Raw genomic sequence first — 24,266 nt, 5'->3', positions numbered from 1 at the left:
ACTGTTGTGCTTTTCCAGCACCATTCTAATCTTGACTCGTTTCAGTCTCCACAGACGCTGCTCGCCCTGTTAGAGACTGTGTAGAATGATGTTCATCGCAAGAAAACAAGTAAGGAAAACTTTAATTCCCTGTTAATAAAATCTCTTCTGAAATGAAAAAAAAAGCCAAAAAAGCTTGCACTGGGAACTACTAATTGGATTGCACTAACAGTTGAATAGTTGTAAAATGTTTTCAGACATCTGGATGCCTTTTCACGCATTTTGGAGTAATGGGGAGTTAGAGTCGAACTGAGTATCAGGTACGATATAGAGAGCTGGACGTGTCAGCGATGAGCGGAAAGTGACAGCACCGGCAAACAGTGGGAAGTGGCGCTATCAGCGCAGATTGGATGTGGCACTCCTGTGTTGCCTTACGCCCAGCGCCGTGATTGGCGGATTGTGTCAATTGTTTGTAGTTTCCTGGTTACAGGGAGAATCGTTGAAGTGATGTGAGACCGTCGGTGCATGAAACCAGTGAATTACAGCAGAATTGGAAGGTACAGCTGAGCTTTAGACAACTGATACACGTTGTGCATCGTGATATGGTAAATATCCCCCACCCGCTAGTTATGATTTCGTTTGAGGGATTCATGCTGTCACTGTGATCAAGCCAGAGAGAAACGCTCGGCCCCAAAATGGCGTTGGAATATAGTCAAGCGAAAAATAACACAGACCTTAAATCAACTTGTTATTTTTCCGAGCCCAAGACTGACCTTGAACGCAGGTCTCGAAAGCAATAGTTAAGAAGCAAATGCGACTGATTCAGAAAATAGCACTTAGTTAAAGTTCTACTTTAGGGACTTCGTGAGAAATAATAGGTTTTAAAGTGTTGCCATGGATAGCTTTGAGATATTTTCTCAAAAGTTGCCCGTTAAGAATGCATGACGTGCCCTTGAATTTAAAGAGCCTGTTCTAAATAACCGCTTTGCTCTTGGGTTTGTATTTAAAAAGCAACGTAAGTTTACTTCGACATTTATCCACTGGAAATTCTGAAAGAAAGTGTCTCACATGTGCACAGATTGGAGTTATAGAGACGTACAACACGGAAACAGACCCTTTTGGTCCAACTCATCCATGCCGACCAGATATCCCAAACCAATCTAGTCCCATTTGCCAGCACCCATATCCCTCTAAACCCTTCCTATTCATACATCCATCCAGATGCCTTTTAATTGTTGTAATTGTACCAGCCTCCACCACTTCCTGTGGCAGCTCATTCAATACACACACCATCCACTGCTTGAAAAAGTTCCCCATGGGTCCCTTTTAAAATTTTCCTCTCTCACTCTAAACCTATGCCATTTAGTACTGGACTGTACCACCCCAGGGATAAGACCTTGTCTATTTATCCCATCTGTATCCCTCATGATTTTATAAGCCTCTATGAGCTCACCCCTATATTCATTATTCATACAAGATTGAATGGCTTTTAATCTTTCATTTTATACATTTTTCAATGCTTCTGGTCAGAGGGGAGTTGCCGGAGGACAGCTTTGAAAGAGGGAGGTCATTTTTGACAAATCTGGTGAAATATTTTGGTATGATGACCAAGTGTTTCCATGAGGATAGGGCAGTTGATATAGTTTATATGGATTTCAGCAATGTCTTTGACAAGATGGCCACATGAAAATTGATAGAGGAGGTAAAAGCTCACAGGATCCAGGGTAACTTAGCAGATTGGATCTAAAATTGTCTTAGTGAAACTGGAGACAGAAAGCAGTGGTAAAAGGCTGTTTGCATGACTGAAGATAATGAGAAATGCAGATGTTGGAAAGTCACACTAGAAAAAGAGTTGAGAGTGGGGTGCTGGAAAAGCACAGCACGTCAGCAGCATCCGAGAGCAGAAAAATTGATGTTTTGGGAAAGAGTCCTTCATCAGGCTTGTGAGCCGAGGGGGTGGAGAGATAAATGTGGGGGTGTGGGACTAGGGGAAGGTAGCTCAGAGTGTGATAGGTAGATGGAGGTGGGGGTAATGGTGATAGGTCAGAGAAGAGGGTGGGGCAGATATGTAGGAATGAAGATAGCGCCTAGTTGGAAGGTTGGAACTGGGATAAGGCGGGGGGGACGGGACGGGACGGGAAATGAAACTGGTGAAGTTCACATTAATCCCATGTGATTGGAGAGTTCCAAGGCAGAAAATGAAGCGTTCTTCCTCCAGGCATTGGTTGATAAGGGTGTGGAGATGGAGGAGGCCCAGGACCTGCATGACCATAGCAGAGTGGGAGGGGAGTTGAAGGGTTTGGCCACAAGGCTTTGGGGTTAGTTGGCATGGGTGTCCAGGAGATGTTCTCTGATACGCTGTGTGAGTAGGCATCTCCGTAATGTAGAGGAGACTGCATCGGGAGCAACGGATACAGTAAATATCATGTTTGGAAGTTAATGTAAAACTCTGATGAATTTGGAAAGCTGCTTTTGGGGCCTTGATTGGAGGTGAGGAGGGAGGCATGGGTGCAGGTTTGGCAATTCCTGCGGTGGCAGGGGAAGATGCCGGGAGGGATGTGGACCTGACAAGAGAGTCGTGGATGGAATGGTCTTTACGGAAAGCAGATAGGGGTGGGGAGGGAAATATATCTCCGATGGTGGGATCCGTTTGTAGCTGCAGGAATGGCGGAGGATGATGCGATGTATGGCAGAAATGGCAGGCGAATGATACAGATGGAATACAGCACGTCAAACAGCATCAGAGGAGAAGGGCAGTCGAAGGTTCCAACCTGAAACATTCATCAGGACTGGACCTGCATAACTGGAGCCTGGTGTGCAGTGGCGAACCTCAGTGACCATTGCCAATTCTGTTATTGTTTGTGATAATATAAATGATGTGGATGAGAGAGTGTGAATAATGTTAAATCAGCTTGCAAGTGACACAAGGATTGACTGGGTGATTGACAATGAGGAGGAAGGTGTTAGGTTATAGGAAGATAGAAATAGATGGCAGATGGGAAGCTGAGTGACAGATGGAATGTAATCCTGATAAATTTGAGGTGATGCACTTTGGAAAAAGGAACAACACAAAAGATTACTCAATAAATTTCAAGACACTAGGAAGTTAAGAATAACAGAGTGTTCTTGGGGTGCTTGTCCACAAATCCCTGAAGGTGGCAGGACAGGTTAATAGGTTAGTTCAGAAGGCATATTGCATGCAGTATAATAAGTGGGAAGTCATGTTAGTGCTGTACAAAACTTTGCTTAGGCCACAGCTGAAGGACTGTGCGCAGTCCTGGTCACCACGTTATAGACAGGATGTGATTACACTGGAGAGGGTGCAAAGGAGATTCACCAGAATGTTGCCTGGGGTGAAGCATTCCTCCTATGAAGAAAGGTTGGATAAGCTTGGGTTGTTTTCTTTGGATAGAGAAGGTTGTGGGGTGGGCTGACTTGATGAAGAAGTACAAGATTGAGGACAGAGTGGATAGAAAGCAGCTGATCCCCTTAATTGAAGGGTCAGTAATAAAGGGCACATTTCTAAGGCAGGAGATTTAGAGGGTATCTGAGGAAAAATGTTTTCACCTAGTATGTGTTAGGGGTCTGTAATGCACTAACTTGGAGTGTAGTTGAGGCAGGTAATTTTGCATCCTTTAAAGTACTTGGATGTGTATTTGAAATGAAAATGTGTTGCTGGAAAAGCACAGCAGGTCAGGCAGCATCCAAGGAACAGGAGAATCGACGTTTCGGGCATAAGCCCTTCTTCAGGAATGGATGCTGCCTGACCTGCTGCGCTTTTCCAGCAACACATTTTCAGCTCTGATCTCCAGCATCTGCAGTCCTCACTTTCTCCTGTGTATTTGAAATGTTATAACATTCAAGGTGTTGATTTTACATTGATAAAATCCATCCAAAGTTATGATATAAGATATTTCTTTGATTGTATGGGTAATGGGACTTGCCAATATTTCTTTAATATATCAACCTTGCTGTTTCAGGAACATAAAGCATATTACCAACCACATAAATATGAAACATTTATGTAAAATAAACATGAAGATTAGTGGAATCTAATCTTTTCCTGATGCTGGAAAAGTGGGACTAGTATAGATCTAGTGTTATTTTGGAAATACAGACTCAATGGGCTGAAAGGCCTCTTCTCTATTGTGTGTGTCTATAAATGCTGAAATTCTGAATAAACTTTCAACAGAATTCACTCATACCTATATACTCGAAATCAAACTGACATCAATTTTTTGTCTCGCATTGCAAAATCCAAGATGCCCTTATTTTTGCTTCTCAAGCTATCACAAGTACTACTATCAGATAGTATTACCCATACCAGTTATTTTTGGTTTGCACGTTCACTTATTGCCAAGTTTTTAACCAAATTGGCTCCATGTTATGCATCAAACAGGCATTCAAGTGTTGAAAGTGTTTCGACCCGGTTTGGCTGAATGCAAACAATTCATACATACATACAGACAATACAGTTATATAATCCTTCAATGACATTGTTGATTAATCTTTAGAAAGTTGCTGGATCATTTTCATTCTGAATGGCATGATTTTACATTGATAAAATCCATCCAAAGTTATGAAATAAGATATTTCTATGGGTAATGGGACTTGCCAATATTTCTTTAATATATCAACCTTGCTGTTTCAGGAACATAAAGCATATTACCAACCACATAAATATGAAACATTTATGTAAAATAAACATGAAGATTAGTGGAATCTAAAAACAAAAGTCTCAAATAGCTTTTTAATTATTTCTCATCTAATTAGTCCAGTATTGGCTGGGCTATACCTGCCGTGACATTCTTATTTTTACTCAATGGTGACCAGTTCTTGCAATGGCTAGAAAGAACATCCTACGACCCCTCTCCCTAACCAAGTCAAACAAAACAATAGAACATGTTCTACGGACATAATTTGCTTTGTTTGACTTGGTTAGGGAGAGGGGTGGTAGGAAGTATGCAGCAAACTATAATTGTGTAATAGAAGTTCAAAGCAAAATGCTACTGTGATTGCCAGTAGAAAATGTGTGGTTAGCAGTAATATTCTAACATTACTGACACACCTTAGCAAGTGCTTAAAATTGTTTGTGGGAAACCACTTGCTACTGAAGATCATAAAGTCTTAATTCACTTGCATGAAATATTCTTGAGCAATATATCACCATGTGCATCTAAAGAATAAAACAGCCAAATATTTAAATAAGCTAAAATATTTCCCATAACTTTCATTTTAATAATCGGGGGTATTAGTATAGAACAGCCCTAGTGCAGGATATCCCGGAGACAGTGCAACAGAATTTGTGGGCGGCACGGTGGCACAGTGGTTAGCACTGCTGCCTCACAGCGCCTGAGACCCGGGTTCAATTCCCGCCTCAGGCGACTGACTGTGTGGAGTTTGCACGTTCTCCCCGTGTCTGCGTGGGTTTCCTCCCGGTGCTCTGGTTTCCTCCCACAGTCCAAAGATGTGCAGGGTCAGGTGAATTGGCCATGCTAAATTGCCCGTAGGGTTAGGTAAGGGGTAAATGTAGGGGTATGGGTGGGTTTCGCTTCGGCAGATCGGTGTGGACTTGTTGGGCCGAAGGGCCTGTTTCCACACTGTAATGTAATCTAATCTAATATTCTCAAAAGGGAGCGGATTCAGCAGGAGATCATTGTACATATTGGAACTAATAACATGGGAAGGGAAAAGGGTAAGATTTTGATGGCAGAATATAGGAAATTAGGCAGGAATTCAAAATGGAGATCCTTGAGGGTAATAATATCTGGAATACTCCCTGTGCTACAAGCTAGTGAGAATAGGAATAGGAGGATGGAGCAAATGAATGCATGGCTGAGGAGCTGGTGCAGGGGAGAAGATTTAACATTTTTGGATCAGTGGAATCACTTCTGAAGTAGAAGTGACCTGTATAGGAAGAACAGATTGCACCTGAATTGGAAGAGGACAAATATACTGGCAGGGAGATTTGCTAGTGCTGCTCAGGAGGATTTAAGCTAGTAAGGTGGCTGGGGTGGGGGTTGAGGGTTGGGGGGTTGGCGGGGAGTGTTGGGAAAGTGGTGCGTGGGCCCCAAGAAGATAGAGATCAGTCTGAGACAGGTACAGATGGGCAAAGGTGCAAATCAAACAGGCAGGGACAAGGCAGCAAATGTGTACGACTGATTAAATAAAGCTGCATTTATTTCAAAGCAAGATTAACTCATGCCATGGTTAAGAACATTGGACTGCACCAGCATTGCTATTATAGAGACTAATGACGTGGGAAGGGAAAAGGGTGAGATTTTGACGGCAGAAGTTAGGAAGTTAGACAGGAATTCAAAATGGAGATCCTTGAGGTTAATAATATCTGGAATACTCCCTGTGCTACGAGCTAGTGAGAATAGGAATAGTAGGATGGAGCAAATGAATGAGCTCAGAGATGGACAGGATTGGCAACTTTATGTTCCAGAATATAAATGGTATTGGAAGGATAGAAAGGGGGGAGGCAAGAGAGGAGGAGGAGTGGCGTTTTTGGTAAGAGATAACACCACGAATATCCTTCGGAAGGATATTTCTGGCATTACGACCAGGGAAGTTATTTAAGTGGAACTGAGAAATAAGAAAGGGACGATCACTTTATTTAGCATTGTACTGTAGACTCCACCACCAGTCAGTGGGAAATTAAGAAACAAATTTGTAGCAATAATAGGGTGGTTATGGTAGGGGATTTTAACTTTCCAAACATGGACTGAGACTGCTATAATGGTAAGGATTTAGATGGGGAGAAATTTGTTAAGTGTGCACAAGTCAATTTTCTGATTCAGTATGTGGCTGTACCTACTAGAAGGAATCAATTTAGCTCAGTTGCCTGGATTGTTGGTTTGCAGAGCACTGTGATGCTAACAGCATGGGTTCAATTCCCATCACCAGGTTGAGGTTACCATAAAAGACTGTCCTTCTTAACCTCTTCCCTCTCCTGAGGACTGGTGGCCCTCAGGTTAAATTACTATCAGTCACTTCTTCTGTGGGGTTTGCACATTTTCCCCGTGTTTGTATGCGTTTCCTCCAGGTGCTCCGGTTTCCTCGTACAATCCAAAGATATGCAGCTTAGGTGAATTGGCCATGCTAATAACCCATAGTGTTCAGGGATGTGTAGTTAGGTACATTAGTCAGGGGTAAAAGTAGAGTAACAGGGTAGGGGAATGGGTTTGGGTGGGATACTCTTTGGAGCGTCGGTTTGGACTTGTTGGGCCAAAGGGCCTCTTTCCACGCTAAAGGCATTCTATGATTCTCTTCAATGAGAGAGCAGCCCGTATTGTGTGCCAAGACTATGGCGACACAAGAAAAACAGTACATACGAGAGGAGATGCAAAACCTGACCTACTCTTGGGAAATAATGCAGGGCAGCTGATTGAGGTGTCAGTGGGGGAGGGCTTTGGGGCAAGTGACCATAATTCTATTAGTTTTAAAATAGTGATGGGAAAAGATAGACAGTATCTAGCATTGAAATTCTAAATCAGAGGAAGGCCAATTTTGAAGGTATTAAGTCAGAACTTTCAAAAGTTGATTGGGGGCAGATATTTGCAGGTAATGGAACGGCTGAAAAATGAGATAACAAGAGTCCAAAGACAGAATATTTCTGTTAGTGTAAAAGACAAGGCTGGTAGACGTAGGGAATGCTGGATGACTAGAGAAAATGAGGTTTTGGTTAATAAAAAGAAGGAAGTATATGTCAGGTATAGACAGCAGGGAGCGAGTGAATCCTTAGAAGAGTATAAAGGCAGTAGGAATATACTTTAGAGGGAAATCAGGAGGGCAAAAAGGGGACATGCGATAGCTTTGGCAAATAGAGTTAAGGAAAATTTTATAAATTCGTGAAGCACAACAGAGTAATTCGGGAGAGAATAGGAGCCCTCAAAGGCAAGGCAGCCTGTATGTGGAACTGTAGGAAATGGAGGAGAAACTAAATGAGTATTGTGCATCAGTGTTTACTATGCTGAAGGATGTGGAAGATATAAAATATGGAGACACAGATGGTGACATCTTGAAAATTGTCCATATTACAGAGGACGGGGTGCTCGATGTCTTAAGACACATAAAGATAGATAAATCCATGACTCTTGATCAGGTGTAGTCTCCAACTCTGTGGGAAGCTAGGGAAGTGATTGCTGGGCCCCTCTCTGAGATATTTGTATCATCAATAGTCACAGATGAGATGCCAGAAGACTCGAGGTTGTCTAACGTGGTGCCACTATTTGAGAAAGGTGGTAAGGAAAAGCCAGGGAAGGCCGGTCAGGCTGACATCGGTGGTGGGCAAGTTGTTGGAGGGAATCCTGAGGGACAGGATTTCCATGTTGGAAAAGCAAGAACTGATTTAAAGATAGTCAACATGGTTTTGTGTATGGGAAATCATGTTTCACTAATTTGATTGATTGAGTGTTTTGAAGAAATAATGAAGAGGATTGATGAGGGCAGAGAGAGGAACGTGATCTATATGGTCTTCACTAAGGTGTTCAACAAGGTGCTTCATGGTGAACAGGTTAGGTCATGTGGAATACAAGGAGACCTAGAATTTTGAATACAGAACTGGTTCAAAGGAGAAGACAGAGGGTGGAGATGGAGTCCAGTGACCAATGGTGTGCCACAACATTCGTGTTGAGTCCATTGCTTTATTTAACTGATTTGGCTGTGAACATAGGAGGTATAGTTAGTAAGTTTTCAGATGACACCAAAATTTGAGGTGTAGTGGACAATGAAGGTTACATCAGAGTACAATGGGATCTTGATCAGTTAGGCCAATGGGCTGAGGATTAGCACATGGAATTCAATTTAGATAAATATGAGGTGCTGCAGGTTCATAGTTCCTTGAAAGTGAAGAAGGCATTTCGTATGCTTTCCTTTATTGGTCAGAGCATTAAATATACGAGTTGGGAGGCCACGTTGCAGCTGAAGAGGACATTGGTTAGGCTATATTTGGAATATTGTATTCAGTTCTGGTCTCACTCCTATTGGAAGGATGTTGTGAAATCTGAAAGAGTTTGGAGGAGATTTACAAGGATGTTGCCAGAGTTGGAGGGTTTGAGCTATAGGGAGAGTCTGAATAGACTGGAGCTATTTTTCCTGCAGTGTCACAGGCTATGGGGTGACTTTGTAATGGTTTATAAAATCATGAGTAGCATGTGTTATGAAGGTGAAGACGTGTACCACATCTTGAAGAGAGAGTGAATGCTGTTTTGTACTGAGAGCTGACAAGCACTTGCAATATGACTAACTAGCAGTCTCAGTTTCAATTTTCCAGTAGACTCTATGTAACATTTGGCTGTGAAACAGATTGCTGAATTGGTTGCAATTTGACAACAATTCAAATTTAACCAATCAGTTTAAATTATGAACCAGGATACTAAAACCCAATTGATTTTGAATTTATTGATTCGATGTTGGCAAAACAATGAGATGATCTGATGTTTGAGAAGTAAAAAAGAAGCGGGCATTTTGAAAGTCAGACAGAGTAACTGTCATTGAGAGATTAACTGCCATTCAGAAAGACTACCACTCAAAAACACTCTCTATCAAAGGTACCTTTTTCATATACAACATCTTTGCAGTAAAAGACTTAAGACAACCCACAGAGATCTTCACCCGAATGAAGGAGGACACTGGAGATGACAGCCACTGTGTGGTGGTGAAATTAAGTTGATGTAATTTTAACACAGGTTTTTATTGGAACAGTATATTGTTATAGAATTGGAGGCAAATAACAAGCAGTTTTTAGAAAGGGTGATTTAGAATTGTGAATAGTTGTTTAATGTCCACTTTTTTAGTTAAGGAATACGTTGATATTATTTTCTTTAAATGGTGGAAATTGGGTGTTCTCTGTCACTCATATTTTAATAGATTGTGAGGTGAGGTGAGCTTTTCTGGGTATTTGGTTTAATTAGTAGAAGGGTTCACCACCATGCCGTAACAGTTTGGGAGCTTGAGTTTGTGAATTATACAGGTTTAGATAGGTCCAGTCTGAGATTTGGACAGATTTGAATAGATTTGGGTATGAAAGCAGATTTAAACACTTGCTGATTAGTGTCCTAGATCTTGAAATAAAATGTAGACGAGACAATTTGTTTAATTTTGGTTACATGTGTTTGGTTAAATAACAAGTGAGAGAATTGGTTCTTAAAATTGCTAAAGAGATTTTGGGTTTTGAAGATGATTCCCAAATTTGCCAAGAAAGTTTAGAAAGGCAGAGGAAGGCCAGCCTTTTAGAATTAGCAAATAAGTTAGAATTGGGTCTAAGCAGTGACAAAAGGAAACCAAAGTTGTAAGGGAGTTAGTCAAGCACTTAGTTGTGTCAGAGAAACAGACAAGTGCAGTAGAGTGAGAAAAACTTGAATTACAATTGAGGAAAATGCAGTTACAAGATAAAGGGAAAGAGGTTTACAAAGTTATGAGGGGCATAGATAGGGTAAATTGGCAAATTCTTTTCCCGGGGGTCGGGGAATCCAGAACTAGAGGGCATAGGTTTAGGGTGAGAGGGGAAAGATATAAAAGAGACCTAAGGGGCATCTTTTTCACACAGAGGGTGGTACGTGTATGGAATGAGCTGCCAGAGTAAGTGGTGGAGGCTGCTACAATTGCAACATTTAAGAGGCATTTGGATGGGTATATGAATAGGAAGGGTTTGGAGGGATATGGGCCGGGTGCTGGCAGGTGGGACTAGATTGGGTTGGGATATCTGATTGGCATGGATGGGTTGGACCGAAGGGTCTGTTTCCATGCTGTACATCTCTATGATCATGAGAGGAGAGAGAGAGAAAGAGGAAAAGAGAGAGAAGGTTCTGAGCAAAGGGAGAGATAGAAAGGTGAGAGAATTTGAACTTCAGAAGTTGTGAATTCATTAGGAAGTCAAGTTAGCAGGATGGAGTTGAAGAGATGAATGTAGTGATATATACACGTATGTTAAAACACTGCCACATTTTGATGAGAAAGATGTCAAAGCCCTTTTTTTAATTTGAAAAATTGGCTAGGCAGAAGGAGTGGTCCGAGGAATTGTGGGCAATGCTAGTTCAGACTAAACTGGTAGGCAGAGCTCGTAAGGTATTTGCAGCACCATCAGATGAGGGGTCAAAGGATTATGTAGGTGTAAAAAAGGCTATTTTGAGTACTTGTGAATTGGTACCAGAAGCATATGGACAGCAGTTCAGAAACATAGAGAAAGAACCAGGTCAGACTTATGTTGAGTTTGAAAGAATTAAACATAGTCACTTTGATAGATGGGTGTGGGCCTTAAAAATAGATAAGACATATGAGGCTCGAAGGGAGGTTGTTCTGCTGGAGGAGTTTAAAAATTCACTTCCAGAGATGATAAGAATTCATGTGGATGAACAGAAATTTCAAGAAGTGGCAGAGATGGCAGATGAACATACATTAGTGCATAAGACAAAGTTTAGCTTCCAGCAAGAATTTTATCTTGTGAGGGATAGAAATTGGGAGAAGGAGAGATCCTACACCACACAAAAAAAAAAGAGACAGGCGGCACGGTGGCACAGTGGTTAGCACTGCTGCCTCACAGCACCAGAGACCCGGGTTCAATTCCCGTCTCAGGCGGCTGACTGTGTGGAGTTTGCACATTCTCCCCCAGTCTGCATGGGTTTCCTCCGGGTGCTCCCACAGTCCAAAAATGTGCAGGTTAGGTGAATTGGCCATGCTAGTGTAGTGTTAGGTGAAGGGGTAAATGTAGGGGAATGGGTCTGTGTGGGTTGCGCTTCGGGCGGGTCAGTGTGGACTTGTTGGGCCGAAGTGCCTGTTTCCACACTAAGTAATCTAATCTAATCTAAAAAAAAGCACACTGGTAATAGTTGACTATAGGTTTAAAAAGAAGTCCAAGAGGCTGAAAGGCCTCAGGTTTTTTCACTGTGGTAAAGTGGAACATGTAAAGTCACAGTGCTGGTCATTAAAGAAAGGCCCTGTCAGAAATGAGGCTAAGCCAGTGGCATTAGTGAAAATTGTAAAGGAAACCCCAAGGAAAGTCGAGGAACTGCACGAGAGTGCACAGCCGAGGCAGGGACTAGGTATGGAGTTAGTGCCTGATCTCTATAAAGTATTTGCCTCTGGGTAAAGTTTACTCAGAAAGAATGGGAGAGAAGGGAAAGAAATTATAATTTTGAGTGATACAGGATCTTATCATTTTCTAATAGGTAGAGATGAACGTATTTGCACTCGTTTTGACCTGTTACCCGAGAGAGTGGTAATCTGTGAGATAGATGGACAGAAATTTAGTGTTCCTGTATGTAACATCAGGTTGGAATGCCACCTCATGACTGGGGAAGTAACAGTGGGAGTGATTAACAGAGTGTCAGTTCCAGGAATACAGTTTATTCTTGGGAGCAATGTAGCAGGCTCTAAGGTGGGAGTGACATCCTTGTTGTGGAGAAGTCAAAGGAAGGCCAGGGAACTGAGGAGTTAAAAGAAAAATGGAATTTTTTACAGACTGTACAGTAACAAGATCCCACTATCATATGTCATAGCAAGAAGCAAAAACTAAAGAGAAAGACAAAGGAGTCGAGGTTCAGTCAGCAGACATCTTGTTTGATGTAATGGTGCAGGAAAACCCTAATGGTCAGGCAAACGTGTTTAATCCTGAAAGATAATGGACTTACGACAGAAAGATGAAACAGTAAAAGATTGATGCATACTCAGAAAAGGAGTCAGGATGTACTCCTGAGGGTGATTATCGTAAAGATAGAATCCTAAGACAAAAATGGAGACCATGGCAGGTTAGTGCAGGGGAGAAATGGGCCGAAGTGCACCAGATTGTGTTGCCGGTAGCATACAGACAGGAAGCGCTACGGATAGCATATGAATTACCAGTAGGAGATCACTGTGGTGTAAGGAAAACTCAGGCCAAGGTACAAAAACATTTCTATTGGCTTGGAATGCACAAGGATGTACTTACCCTTTGCCATATATGTCATAAGTGCCAAATGGTATGTCAGCCACAGACCATAATAAAACCAGCACCTTTGTTGCTAATTCTCACACTCAAAGAACCTTTCATGTGGGTTCTAATTGATTGTGTAGGTTCCCTCCCTAAAACTAAAAGTGGAAACTAGTACTTGCTAATCATAATGGATGTGTCTACCAGATTTCTGGGGGGAATTCCATTACGGAGTATTCAGGCAAAAGGTGTGAGAGAGGGCTTGGTAGCTTTCTTCCTGCGGTATGGGCTACCCAGAGAGATTCAATCAGACGAAGAGTCTAATTTTACTGCTAGGCTGTTTAAGGAAATCACGGATAGCTTATGATTTGGAGATGCCTGTGTTGGACTGGCGTATACAAAGTTAAAAATCACACAACACCAGGTATAATTGGAAGCACTAGCTTTCAGAGCGCTGCTCCTTCATCAGGTGGTTGTGGAGCACACAATTGTAAGACACAGAATTTATAGCAAAAGTTTACAGTGTGATGTCATAGAGTCATAGAGATGTAGAGCATGGAAACAGACCCTTCGGTCCAACCCATCCATGCCGACCAGATATCCCAACCCAATCTAGTCCCACCTGCCAGCACACGGACCATATCCCTCCAAACCCTTCCTATACATATACCCATCCAAATGCCTTTTAAATGTTGCAATTGTACCAGCCTCCACCACTTCTTCTGGCAGCTCATTCCATACATGTACCACCCTCCACATGAAAAAGTCGCCCCTTAGTTCTCTTTTATATCTTTTCCCTCTCACCCAAAACCTATGCCTTCTAGTTCTGGTCTCCCCGACTCCAGGGAACAGACTTTGTCTAATTATCCTATCCATGTTCTTCATAATTTTGTAAACCTCTAATAAGGTCACCCCCCAGCCTCCGACACTCCAGGGAAAACAGCCCCAGCCTGTTCAGCCTCTCCTTGTAGCTCAAATCCTCCAACCCTGGCAACATCGTTGTAAATTTTTTCTGAATCTTTTCAAGTTTCACAATATCTTTCCGAAAGGAGGGAGACCAGAATTGCACGCAATATTCCAACAGTGGCCTAACCAATGTCCTGTATAGCCGCAACATGACCTCCCAACTCCTGTACTCAATACTCTGACCAATAAAGGAAAGCATACCAAACGCCTTCTTCATTATCCTATCTACCTGCGATTCCACTTTCAAGGAGCTATGAACCTGCACTCCAAGGTCTCTTTGTTCAGCAACACTCCCTAGGACCTTACCATTAAGTGTATAAGTCCTGCTAAGATTTGCTTTCCCAAAATGCAGCACCATGCATTTATCTGAATTAAACTCCATCTGCCACTTCTCAGCCATTGGCTCATTTGGTCAAGATCCTGTTGTAATCTGAGGTAACTCTCTTCGTTGTCCACCACACCTCCAATTTTGATGTCATCTGCAAACTTACTAACTGTACCTCTTAAGCTTGCATCAAAATCATTTATGTAAATGACAAAAAGTAGTGGACTCAGCACCGATCCTTGTGGCACTCCACTGGTCACAGGCCTCCAGTATGAAAAACAACCCTCCAATACCACCCTCTGTCTTCTACCTTTGAGCCAGTTCTGTATCCAAATGGCTAGTTCTCCCTGTATTCCATGAGATCTAACCTTGCTAACCAGTCTTCGGGGAGAAAGTGAGGACTGCAGATGCTGGAGATCAGAGCTGAAAATGTGTTGCTGGAAAAGCGCAGCAGGTGAGGCAGCATCCAAGGAACAGGAGAATCGACGTTTCGGGCATAAGCCCTTCTTCAGGAATCCTGAAGAAGGGCTTATGCCCGAAACGTCGATTCTCCTGTTCCTTGGATGCTGCCTGACCTGCTGCGCTTTTCCGGCAACACATTTTCAGCTCTAACTAGAAACGTCAGCTCTTTTCTCTCCTTACGGATGCTGCCAGACCTGCTGAGATTTTCCAGCATTTTCTCTCTTGGTTTCAGTTTCCAGCATCTGCAGTAATTTGCTCTTCTCCCATGGGGAACCTTGTCAAATGCCTTACTGAAGTCCATATAGATCACGTCTACTGCTCTGCCCTCATCAATCCTCTTTGTTACTTCTTCAAAAACCTCAATCAGGTTTGTGAGACTTGACTTCCCACGCACAAAGCCGTGTTGACTGTCCTTAATCAGTACTTGCCTTTCCAAATACAGGTACATCCTGTCCCTCAGGATTCCCTTCAACAACTTGCCCACCACCGACGTCAGGCTCACTGGTCTATAGTTCCCTGGCTTGTCCTTACCACGCTTCTTAAACAGTGGCACCAAGTTAGCCAATCCCCAGTCTTCTGGCACCTCACCTGTGACTATCATTGATACAAATATCTCAGCAAGAGGCCCAGCAATCACTTCTCTAGCTTCCCACAGAGTTCTAGGGTAACTGAAATTATACATTGAAAAATACCTTAATTGTTCATTTAGTCTCTCATCTGTTAGAATGACCATGTTAGTTTCACTTCTTTCATATGTAAATTGTAAAACTTTGTTTTAGAAGTTACATTCGCTGGTGAACTTTAACAATTGTTGTCAGCCCAGTTAATGTATTGAAGATGTTAGCCTCCTGCGTGCTGTTGTCTGTGCCATAATGCTTCGACCGATTGTAATCTAAAAAAATGAATTAACAGAATCTTACGTGGATTCATGCAGTTTTTGAGCAAAGTACAATGTAACTCTGCAAGTACAAATTCACCCCACATACGTGTGTGTGTGTGTGTGTGTGTGTGTGTGTGTGTGTATACATGTAGGTTGAGGCCCTCCCTATGGGTACTGAACTTAGCTATCAGCCTCTGCTCGGCCACTTTTCACTGCTGCCTGTCCAAAAGTCCGCCTTGGAGGATGGTCACCCAAAGGTCTGAGGTCGAATGTCCCGGACCGCTGAAGTGTTCCCCAACTGGGTGGGAACACTCCTGTCTGTTGATTATTGTGTGATGCCCATTCACCCATTGCTGTAGCGTCTGCTCGGTTTCACCAATGTACCATGCCTCAGTGCATCCTTGCCTGCAGCGTATGAGATAGACAACGTTGGCTGAATCGCATGAGTACTTGCCACATACATGGTAGGAGGTTAAAAACTGGAGAAACTTGGCATTTTCACCAGTAATGGCGAAGTCCACACTGGCACCAAAATGGATGACATTATCACTCTGGGGAAGTCATTTGACACCCTTCGATCTGAAGATATTGAAGTCCTGAGCAGAGATTTCAATTCCTGCCCCACCACCAAAATGGACCCCATGGTTCTTACCGCAGACACAGGAGGAATTCATCAGACGAATGAGACTTCGGGAATTCTTTCAAGGTGCCGGCAGTGATCCCAACGAGCCTGCCGATGAACCGGAACAGTCATCACAGGGATCCGTAGAGAAGCAACCAAAGAAGGTGTCAACTTGGACCCCAGGGGAGGGCCACTGCCCTGGGCTTGACATGTATGCTCAAACCATCAGGAAATATATAAATGCCAGATTCACCAACCGTACCTACAAGGTAGAGCAAAACATCACCTGTTCACAAACGCAACGCCATCCATGCTCTCAAAACCAATCACAACATTGTCATCAAACCAGCAGATAAAGGAGGAGCCATTGTCATTCAGAATAGAACAGATTACTGCAAGGAAGTGCACCGACAACTAACCACCAGGAACACAACAGGTAACTACCGGCCAAAAAAACACACTCGTGAACTAAACACATTGATCAGGACTTTGGATCCTAATCCAAAGACTTCCCTATGCGCCCTCATCCCACATACTTCTCGTGTATGCAACCTCTACTGCCTTCCAAAGGTACACAAAGCCAACACACCAGGATGTTCCATCATATCAGGCAATGGGACCCTGTGAGAGGTCCTCTCTGGTATGTCAAAGGCACCTTAAAACCCATTGATCCCCAGCTTCTGATGCAACACTATGGATTTCTTACAGATTCAGCACCCACAGACCAATCAAACCGGGAACATTCCTCATCATAATGGACATTTCAGCACTCTGCACGAGCACCCCCCACGGCATTGCAGCAACAGCCTCAGTACTCAACATCAATAACTGCCAATCTCCAAACACCGTCCTACAACTCATCTGCTTTATCCTCGATCACAATGTCTTCACCTTTGACAACCAGTTCTTCATCAAATTTGCACCCCAATATGCCAACATTTTCATGCACAGGTTCGAACAAGACTTCTTCTCTGTGCAGGACCTCCAACCAACATTATACACCAGGTACATTGACAACATTTTCTTCCTCTGGACCCATGGTGAGAGTCTCTGATAAAACTACACAGTGACATCAACAAGTTTCATCCCACCATCAAACTCACCATAGACTACTCTCTACTATCTGTCTTATTCTTGGACACATGCATCTCCATCAAGGATGGACATCTCAGCACCACACTCTACTGCAAACCCATAGACAACCTCACAATGCTACACCTCTCCAGCTTCCGCCCAAAACATATTAAAATAGCCATCCCCTATGGACAAGCCCTACGCATACACCAGATCTTTTCAGTTGAGGAGGAATGTGGAAATACTCAGGGATGTCCTCATAAGAACAGGGTGCGACACTCAACTCATTGACCACCTGTTCTGACCTGCCACAGCAAGGAACCGTAATAACCCCTGGAGACAGACACAGGCTGCAACCAACAGGGTACCTTTCGTTGTCCAGTACTTCCCAGGAGCTGAAAAACTACACCATGGTCTTCGCAGCCTGCAACACGTTATCAATGAGGATGAACACTTCGCCAAGACCTTCCCCATACCTCCACTCTCGCCTTTAAACAACCACCAAACCTCAAACAGATCATTGTCCATAGCAAACTGCCCAACTTTCAGGACAACTCCATAAAACGCTGCAAGATGTATCAGAGTGTGGACATGGATACCACCATTATGCGTGAGGACACCCACCATGTACGTGGCAGGTACTCATGCAACTCGGCCAACGTTGTCAATTTCACATACTGCAAGTAAGGATGCCCTGAGGCATGGTACATTGGTGAAACTGAGCAGAGGTTACGACAATGGATGAATGGGCACCGCACAACAATCAACAGAAGGAGTGTTCCCTCCCAGTTGGGGAACACTTCAGTGGTCCAGGACATTCAACCTCGGACCTTCGGGTGACCATCCTCCAAGGCGGACTTCGGGACAGGCAGCAGCAAAAAGTGGCCAAGCAGAGGCTGATGGCTAAGTTCGGTACCCATAGGGAGGAATTTCTACGACCAACCTCGAAGAAAGAAATGCTTCAATTTTTGATACAAAGCAGATTCTACTGGAAGTTTGTTCTAATCTTCAGCAGCGTAATGGCACCGCTAACAGATTTATTGAAGAAAGTTTGTTGGGCAGAACCACGCCAGGAGGCATTTAAGAATGCAAAAGCAAAACTAACTACTGCCCTAGTTTTAGCTACACAAATGTTTTGAAAACCTTCAAAGATGCAATTGATGCTAGTGATATAGGAGTTGGAGCTGTACTGCTACAGGAAGATGATGATGGAATTGAATGGTCAATTGGTTACTTTTCAAAGAAACTCAGCACCTACCAGAGAAAATACTGTACCATCGAAAAGGAATTATTGAGTTTGGTACTGGCCTTACAACATTTTAATGTTTATATGATGAACAATATGTTGGAGACTGTTGCATACACGGATAACAATCTTATATTCTTGGAACACTTTAAAGAATATTTCGTTGGAGTTTTACGTTACAGACGTTTGGTTTACAAACTGTACGTGTTGCAGGTCACAGAAATGTGATAGTAGATGCATTACCATGGATTTAGAGGATAAATTATAGATAATATTGAACCAAAATCAGTGTTATATCAATGTGTACAGAAAGTAATATGAGCTTAGATTAATGTCCTATGTATTTCATTATAATGGGATTAAGAATTAGGGAAAAAAGTGATACCATCTTTTCATTATGATAGTTCTTTTTTTTTCTTAAGGGGGTAGGTGTTAGAAAGTTGAAAATATGTCCTGCACCTTTAAGAGAGAGTGAATGCTACTTTTCACTGAGACCTTACATGCACCTGTCATATGACTAGCTAGCAGTCTCTGCGTACTGGATAATTGAACATATGTAACATTTGGTTGTGAAATAGTTACCTGAGTCTGTTGCTGTTTGATAACACCATGAATTCAATCAATCAGTTTAAGTTATGCCTGAAGATACTAAAACTCAATAGAGTTTGAATTTATTGTTTTTGCTAACCTTGAACCAATTCGATGATCTGATGTTTGAGGTATAAATAAGCAGACATTTTGAAAGTCAAAGAGAGTAACTGCCAATCAGAAAGACTGCCATTCAAAAACATTTGATCAAAAGTATCTTTTTCACATGATTTGGAGGCATGTTACATTGGAGAAACCAAGCAAGGGCTACGACAATGGATGAATGGGCACCGCACAACAATCAACAGACAGGAGGGTTCCCTCCCAGTTGGGGAACACTTCAGTGGTCCAGGACATTCAACCTCGGACCTTCGGGTGACCATCCTCCAAGGCGGACTTCGGGACAGGCAGCAGCAAAAAGTGGTCAAGCAGAGGCTGATGGCTAAGTTCGGTACCCATAGGGAGGGCCTCAACCGGGACCTTGGGTTCATGTCATATTACAGGTGATCACCATTGCACTACACACACACACAGATATTCCTACACACACACACACAGACACTCTTTCACATACACATGGACACAGGTACACACAGACGCGCACACAGACACCCACACACACCCTTATAGACACACACACTCCCACACTCTCACATGCACCCCCCCACAGACTTAAGACATTCTGCACTCACTAAACGCGCACACACACACGCACTCACTACACACACACACACACAGACACTTTCTCACATTCACAACCCCCACCCCAGATAGACAGACACACACAGACAGACAAAGACCCACATGCACACATATATTTTGTGTGGTGAATTTGTACTTGCAGAGTTACATTGCACTTTGCTCAAAAACTGCATACATTCATGCAGAACTCTGAGCTGAAAAACTGCATGAATTTATGTAAAACTCTATTATCTCACTTTTTAGATTAGAATCAATCTAACCATCAGGTCATAGACAGAGAACACAGGGGGCTAACACCTTCAACACATTGTCTAGCTATCACCATTGTTAACAGCTAACCCGAGAATGCAACTTTAAAAAAAAGGGTTTTGTGATTTACGCATGAAAGAAGTGAAACTATCACTGTATTCTAACAGATGAAAGGCTTAACAGACAATCAATCTTTCAATGTATAATTTCAGTTACATCACACTGCAAATTTTTGTTATAAATTCTGTGTTAAGATTGAGCCCTCCACAATCACCTGATGAAGGAGCGTCGCTCCGAAAGCTAGTGTGCTTCCAATTATACCTGTTGGACTATAACCTGGTGTTGTGTGATTTTTAACCTTTTTCACATGAAACATCTTTGCAGTAAAAGACAGAGGACGACCCATGGAGATCTTCAGTTGACAGGAGGAGGACACCAGCTACGACAGGTGTTGTGTGGTTTTAAAATTAAATTGATGCAATTTTAATAGGGCTATTATTGGAACAGCATTTTGTTAAAGGGTTGGAGGCAGATAACAAGCAGTTAAGAGAAGGGGGTGCTTAGAGTTGTAAATAGCCATTGTTTAATGTTCATTTTTTGAGTTAAGGAATACGTTTATTAATTTTCTTTAAATGTTCGAGTTTGGGAGTTCTCTGTCACTCATTTTTAACAGATTACTGGGCAAAGTGAGCTTTTCTGCATGTTTGGTTTAATTAGTAGAAGGGATCACCGCCGTTTCGTAACACATGGATAGGGTTAATAGACTAGGTCTTTTCCCTGGGGTGGGGATGTCCAGAACTAGAGGGCATAGATTTAGGGTGATAGGGAAAAGATTTGAAAAGGACCTAAAGAGCAACTTTTTCGCACAGAGGGTAGTGCATGTATGAAATGAGCTCCCAAAGGAACTTGTCGAGGCTGGTCCAATTACAACATTTAAAAGACATCTAGATGCCTATATGAATAAGAAGGCTTTAGAGGGATTTGGACAAGTGCTGGCAAATGAGACCAGATGAATATACATGTGTGGTTGGCATGGACGACCTGAACCGAAAGATCTGTTTCTATGCTGTAGATCTCTATGTCTCTGTCTTTATATTGGAAATACTGCATTCCAGGCAACATTATGGTGAATATACTCTGCAACCCCTCCAGTGCAATCACATCACTCCTAATTTGTGGTGACTAAAACTGCAAATAGTACTCTGGCTATGACCTAACCAAAGTTCTGTTCAGCTTGAACAGGACTTCCTGCCTCTGATAATCATTGCCACAACTAATAACTTAAGTGCCCAATATGTCTCCATAACTACCCAATTACCAGGTTGTGCTAATTTTAGGGATCTGTGAAAAAACACATCAAGATTCCTCTGTTCGTCTGAGTTTCCAGGTGCTCTGCCATTCATAGATTCTGAATTGTTCCCTTTTATATCGGTATATTTATTCATGGAATCTCAGAGATTTTGTTTTTGTTTCTTTCCTTTTCATGACATGTATTTCTTGTTTTCTTTGAACATTGTTTATATATTTCCTAATGCTGTTCTATATTGTTGGTTGGCAATTTATGTTAGTTTTATTTTCTGAAGTTTTATTCTTAACTCATTATCTTGAGGCATATTATGTTGTGGTCACCTTTTTGCTACAATTCCTTCCCTGGACTGCTGGGACTTTTACAACTCTATTCCCCTGTCCCTTCCCACCACCAAGCCCCTTACTCCCCACCTATGACAGACCACATGACTGTCCAGTGAAATGTGCTTGGCAGAACAGTTGGCATAAATCTCCCACATCAATTGATTAACAGGCATTTGGGTCTACTAGTACCCCTTCTGCTGCTGGTAAAATGGTGTGAGGTAAGACAGATAGCCACTGGGCATGCATCCATGGCATCACATTGAATTTTAAGGACACATTAACCTGACAATCTGCCTGTGGGGTTTGGAAGATAAAATATGGTTTGTTGAGGTAAAAAGGAATCCCTATGTCAGTGGTAGTACCTCTACTCCTTTATTCACTTTACCTGCCTTATCTGTCCAATTAGTCTCATGGTAATTGAAATCTCCTAAGATTATTCTGATCTCTACTGAATTCCCATTGTTTTTTACATATTTCTTCCTTATTCTTCTACTGAACATTCTGGGTAGTCCAAGATGGAGAACAGAAACATTTCGGGATGTATTTCAGATTAAGTTGTGGTTCACTGCCTTTATGTTTTGCTATTTTTTTTTCTAGCCAACTCCAATTCTGTTTCTAAGTCATGAGCTTACATTTGCGTTTTAGTTCTGTCCAATCTAATTCAAATCCTTCCTCAGTTAATGTACTGATGACTTTTTAATACAGTTTTGTCTCCATGATGATTGCATGGATTTTTACCATTTTTCTTTGGTTACGTTTTTCCACACTGAGTTGGCTTCTTTCTTTTTACTCCCCCAACCTTGTTTCCATATCTCTTGTTCAACTTTCATAAGTAGATTTAGATCATGTGTGCCTCCCAGAGGCCAGTCCTTATTCTGTTAGGCAGCTGCACTTTAATTATTTCTCATAACAGAGATACTGAGTATGTATCCTAATTAAGTGACATTTGCCTTCTATCTTCCCTAGGGTCACACCCATATTTATCCTATTTATTGTATACCTTCACAAAATTCTTAGCATTGTCTCTTACCTTCGCAAGGTCTCTATTTTCAGTGCTTATTTAAATTATCTTATTTTGGGTTCTGTCAGGGTGTGTGAGAGTGAAATGGAGGAAGCCACACGCAAAAATGCAGACAGAGAGCAACCAAGTTATAACCTTATCTTGTGTGGGCCCATTGGTCTCAAGTCTGATCTTTAGATGAATCTCCACTTTTCCAGTTTTACTCACATGTATCGCTTGTTGGATCCCTGCTCGCAGCGCCAAATTGTTAAAGTACCTATTCAAGACGGCTTAGGGAATGCCTGGACTCAACCTGTAAGTCTGTCTTGGTTCGTGCCGAAGATCTGGAATATAAAACTCTTACAGACAGTTTAGTTTAAATTATTACCTTTATTTATCAATGGCATCAATGTTACACTATAGCATAGATAGCTCCAAGCCAGGCTCTAGACTAAGATTCTAAAACCATTAGCAGAGTCACGGCACCAGCTGTTACCCTAAAGAGCTCTCTCAGGTACTCTCCTTATTAGGTAAAAACAATGACTGCAGATGCTGGAAACCAGAGTCTAGATTAGAGTGGTGCTGGAAAAGCACTGCGGTCATTGTTTTTACGTAGTTGATTTTAACCCTACTGCGAATCCTCTTGCAAGGATGTCTGCCTTGAAGAAGTTTTCCTCCTCTCCACTTATCTCTCCACCCTTCAGGCTCTCTGCCTGTATTCCTGATGGGCTTTTGCCCAAAACGTCAATTTTACTGCTCCTCGGATGCTGCCTGAACTGCTGTGCTTTTCCAGCACCACACTAATCTACTCTCCTTATTGCAACAAACAACCTGTCTTTATACAGAATTTGGTAGTAAAATTACAAAATCGCCACATGACTTTAATCAGATATAGCAGCAATAATATGGCAAAAGTTTGCATGGGAAGAAAAACACATTGACACGTCTGAGTATGCTTGACACAGCCCTCCTGTCCCTGTGGCAGCTCATTGAAGTGAAAACCCAAGCTGAAATCAATCAGTGGTCTTTCTCTATGAAAATCAGGATGATTATTGCTCACCCAGAAATACTTCAAGTTTGTTTCCCATCCTAGGCAGGAAAGTTCTGACCCAAATGTTTCGAATTATAAAAAACACTCCTTTTTAAAAAAAATTAATTATTTTACTAAAGAGATAATTCAAAAACTTGACTCGTTTGATATACCAAAAGACTCATACATTTATCTTCATTTTATGGTACATAAATAAAACTGATAGGAATTACATTGTTCACTATTTCATGTGACAGGCAAAAGACCAATCCAAGGTACAATGGAATGAAGTCAAGATTCAAAAAACAGAATCATCTGAAAAATCAACAAATAGAAGGTAATGAACAAAATAAAAATTATTTCCATGTTTTGACTTTGGTAATCATGTAATCCTTCTCTAGCATCTCTATACCATCATTCAGAAGGGTGGGACTATGGTTGCCTTCTTTCATTTTTGGCTGTTTAATTTTAGCCAGAAATTATTCATCATTGACTTCTTTTCCAATTCACTCACAATGACATCTGGTGCCCACAGATGATCGGTCCTTGTCCCATTCCACTGCTTATTTACAGAGTTTCCATGATGATTTTAGTAAAAAAT

General features: G+C 42.0%; 1 protein-coding gene across 6 annotated transcripts in view; it reads left to right on the top strand.

The window, feature by feature from the left end:
* The first annotated feature begins 463 nt into the window (after positions 1-463).
* The window catches only part of rbm46 (RNA binding motif protein 46), a 350,512-nt gene continuing 326,709 nt past the window's right edge, over positions 464-24,266 (top strand). For all 6 annotated transcript variants that reach the window (XR_015753360.1, XM_087980132.1, XM_087980130.1 and 3 more), the window contains exons 1-2: positions 464-584; positions 23,923-24,002. Coding sequence is in view for 5 of the 6 variants with exons in the window: in XM_087980132.1 (XP_087836258.1) it covers positions 582-584; positions 23,923-24,002 (83 nt within the window). In the remaining variant the exon portion in view is untranslated. The remainder of the gene's footprint in view (positions 585-23,922; positions 24,003-24,266) is intronic.

Source organism: Chiloscyllium plagiosum, unplaced genomic scaffold, assembly GCF_037043375.1.
Source record: "Chiloscyllium plagiosum isolate Xiang-an unplaced genomic scaffold, Cpla_swu_hap1 HiC_scaffold_36, whole genome shotgun sequence".
NCBI lineage: Eukaryota > Metazoa > Chordata > Chondrichthyes > Orectolobiformes > Hemiscylliidae > Chiloscyllium > Chiloscyllium plagiosum.
Note: the sequence above shows the minus strand (reverse complement) of the source record. Positions and strands in the feature narration are given on the sequence as shown.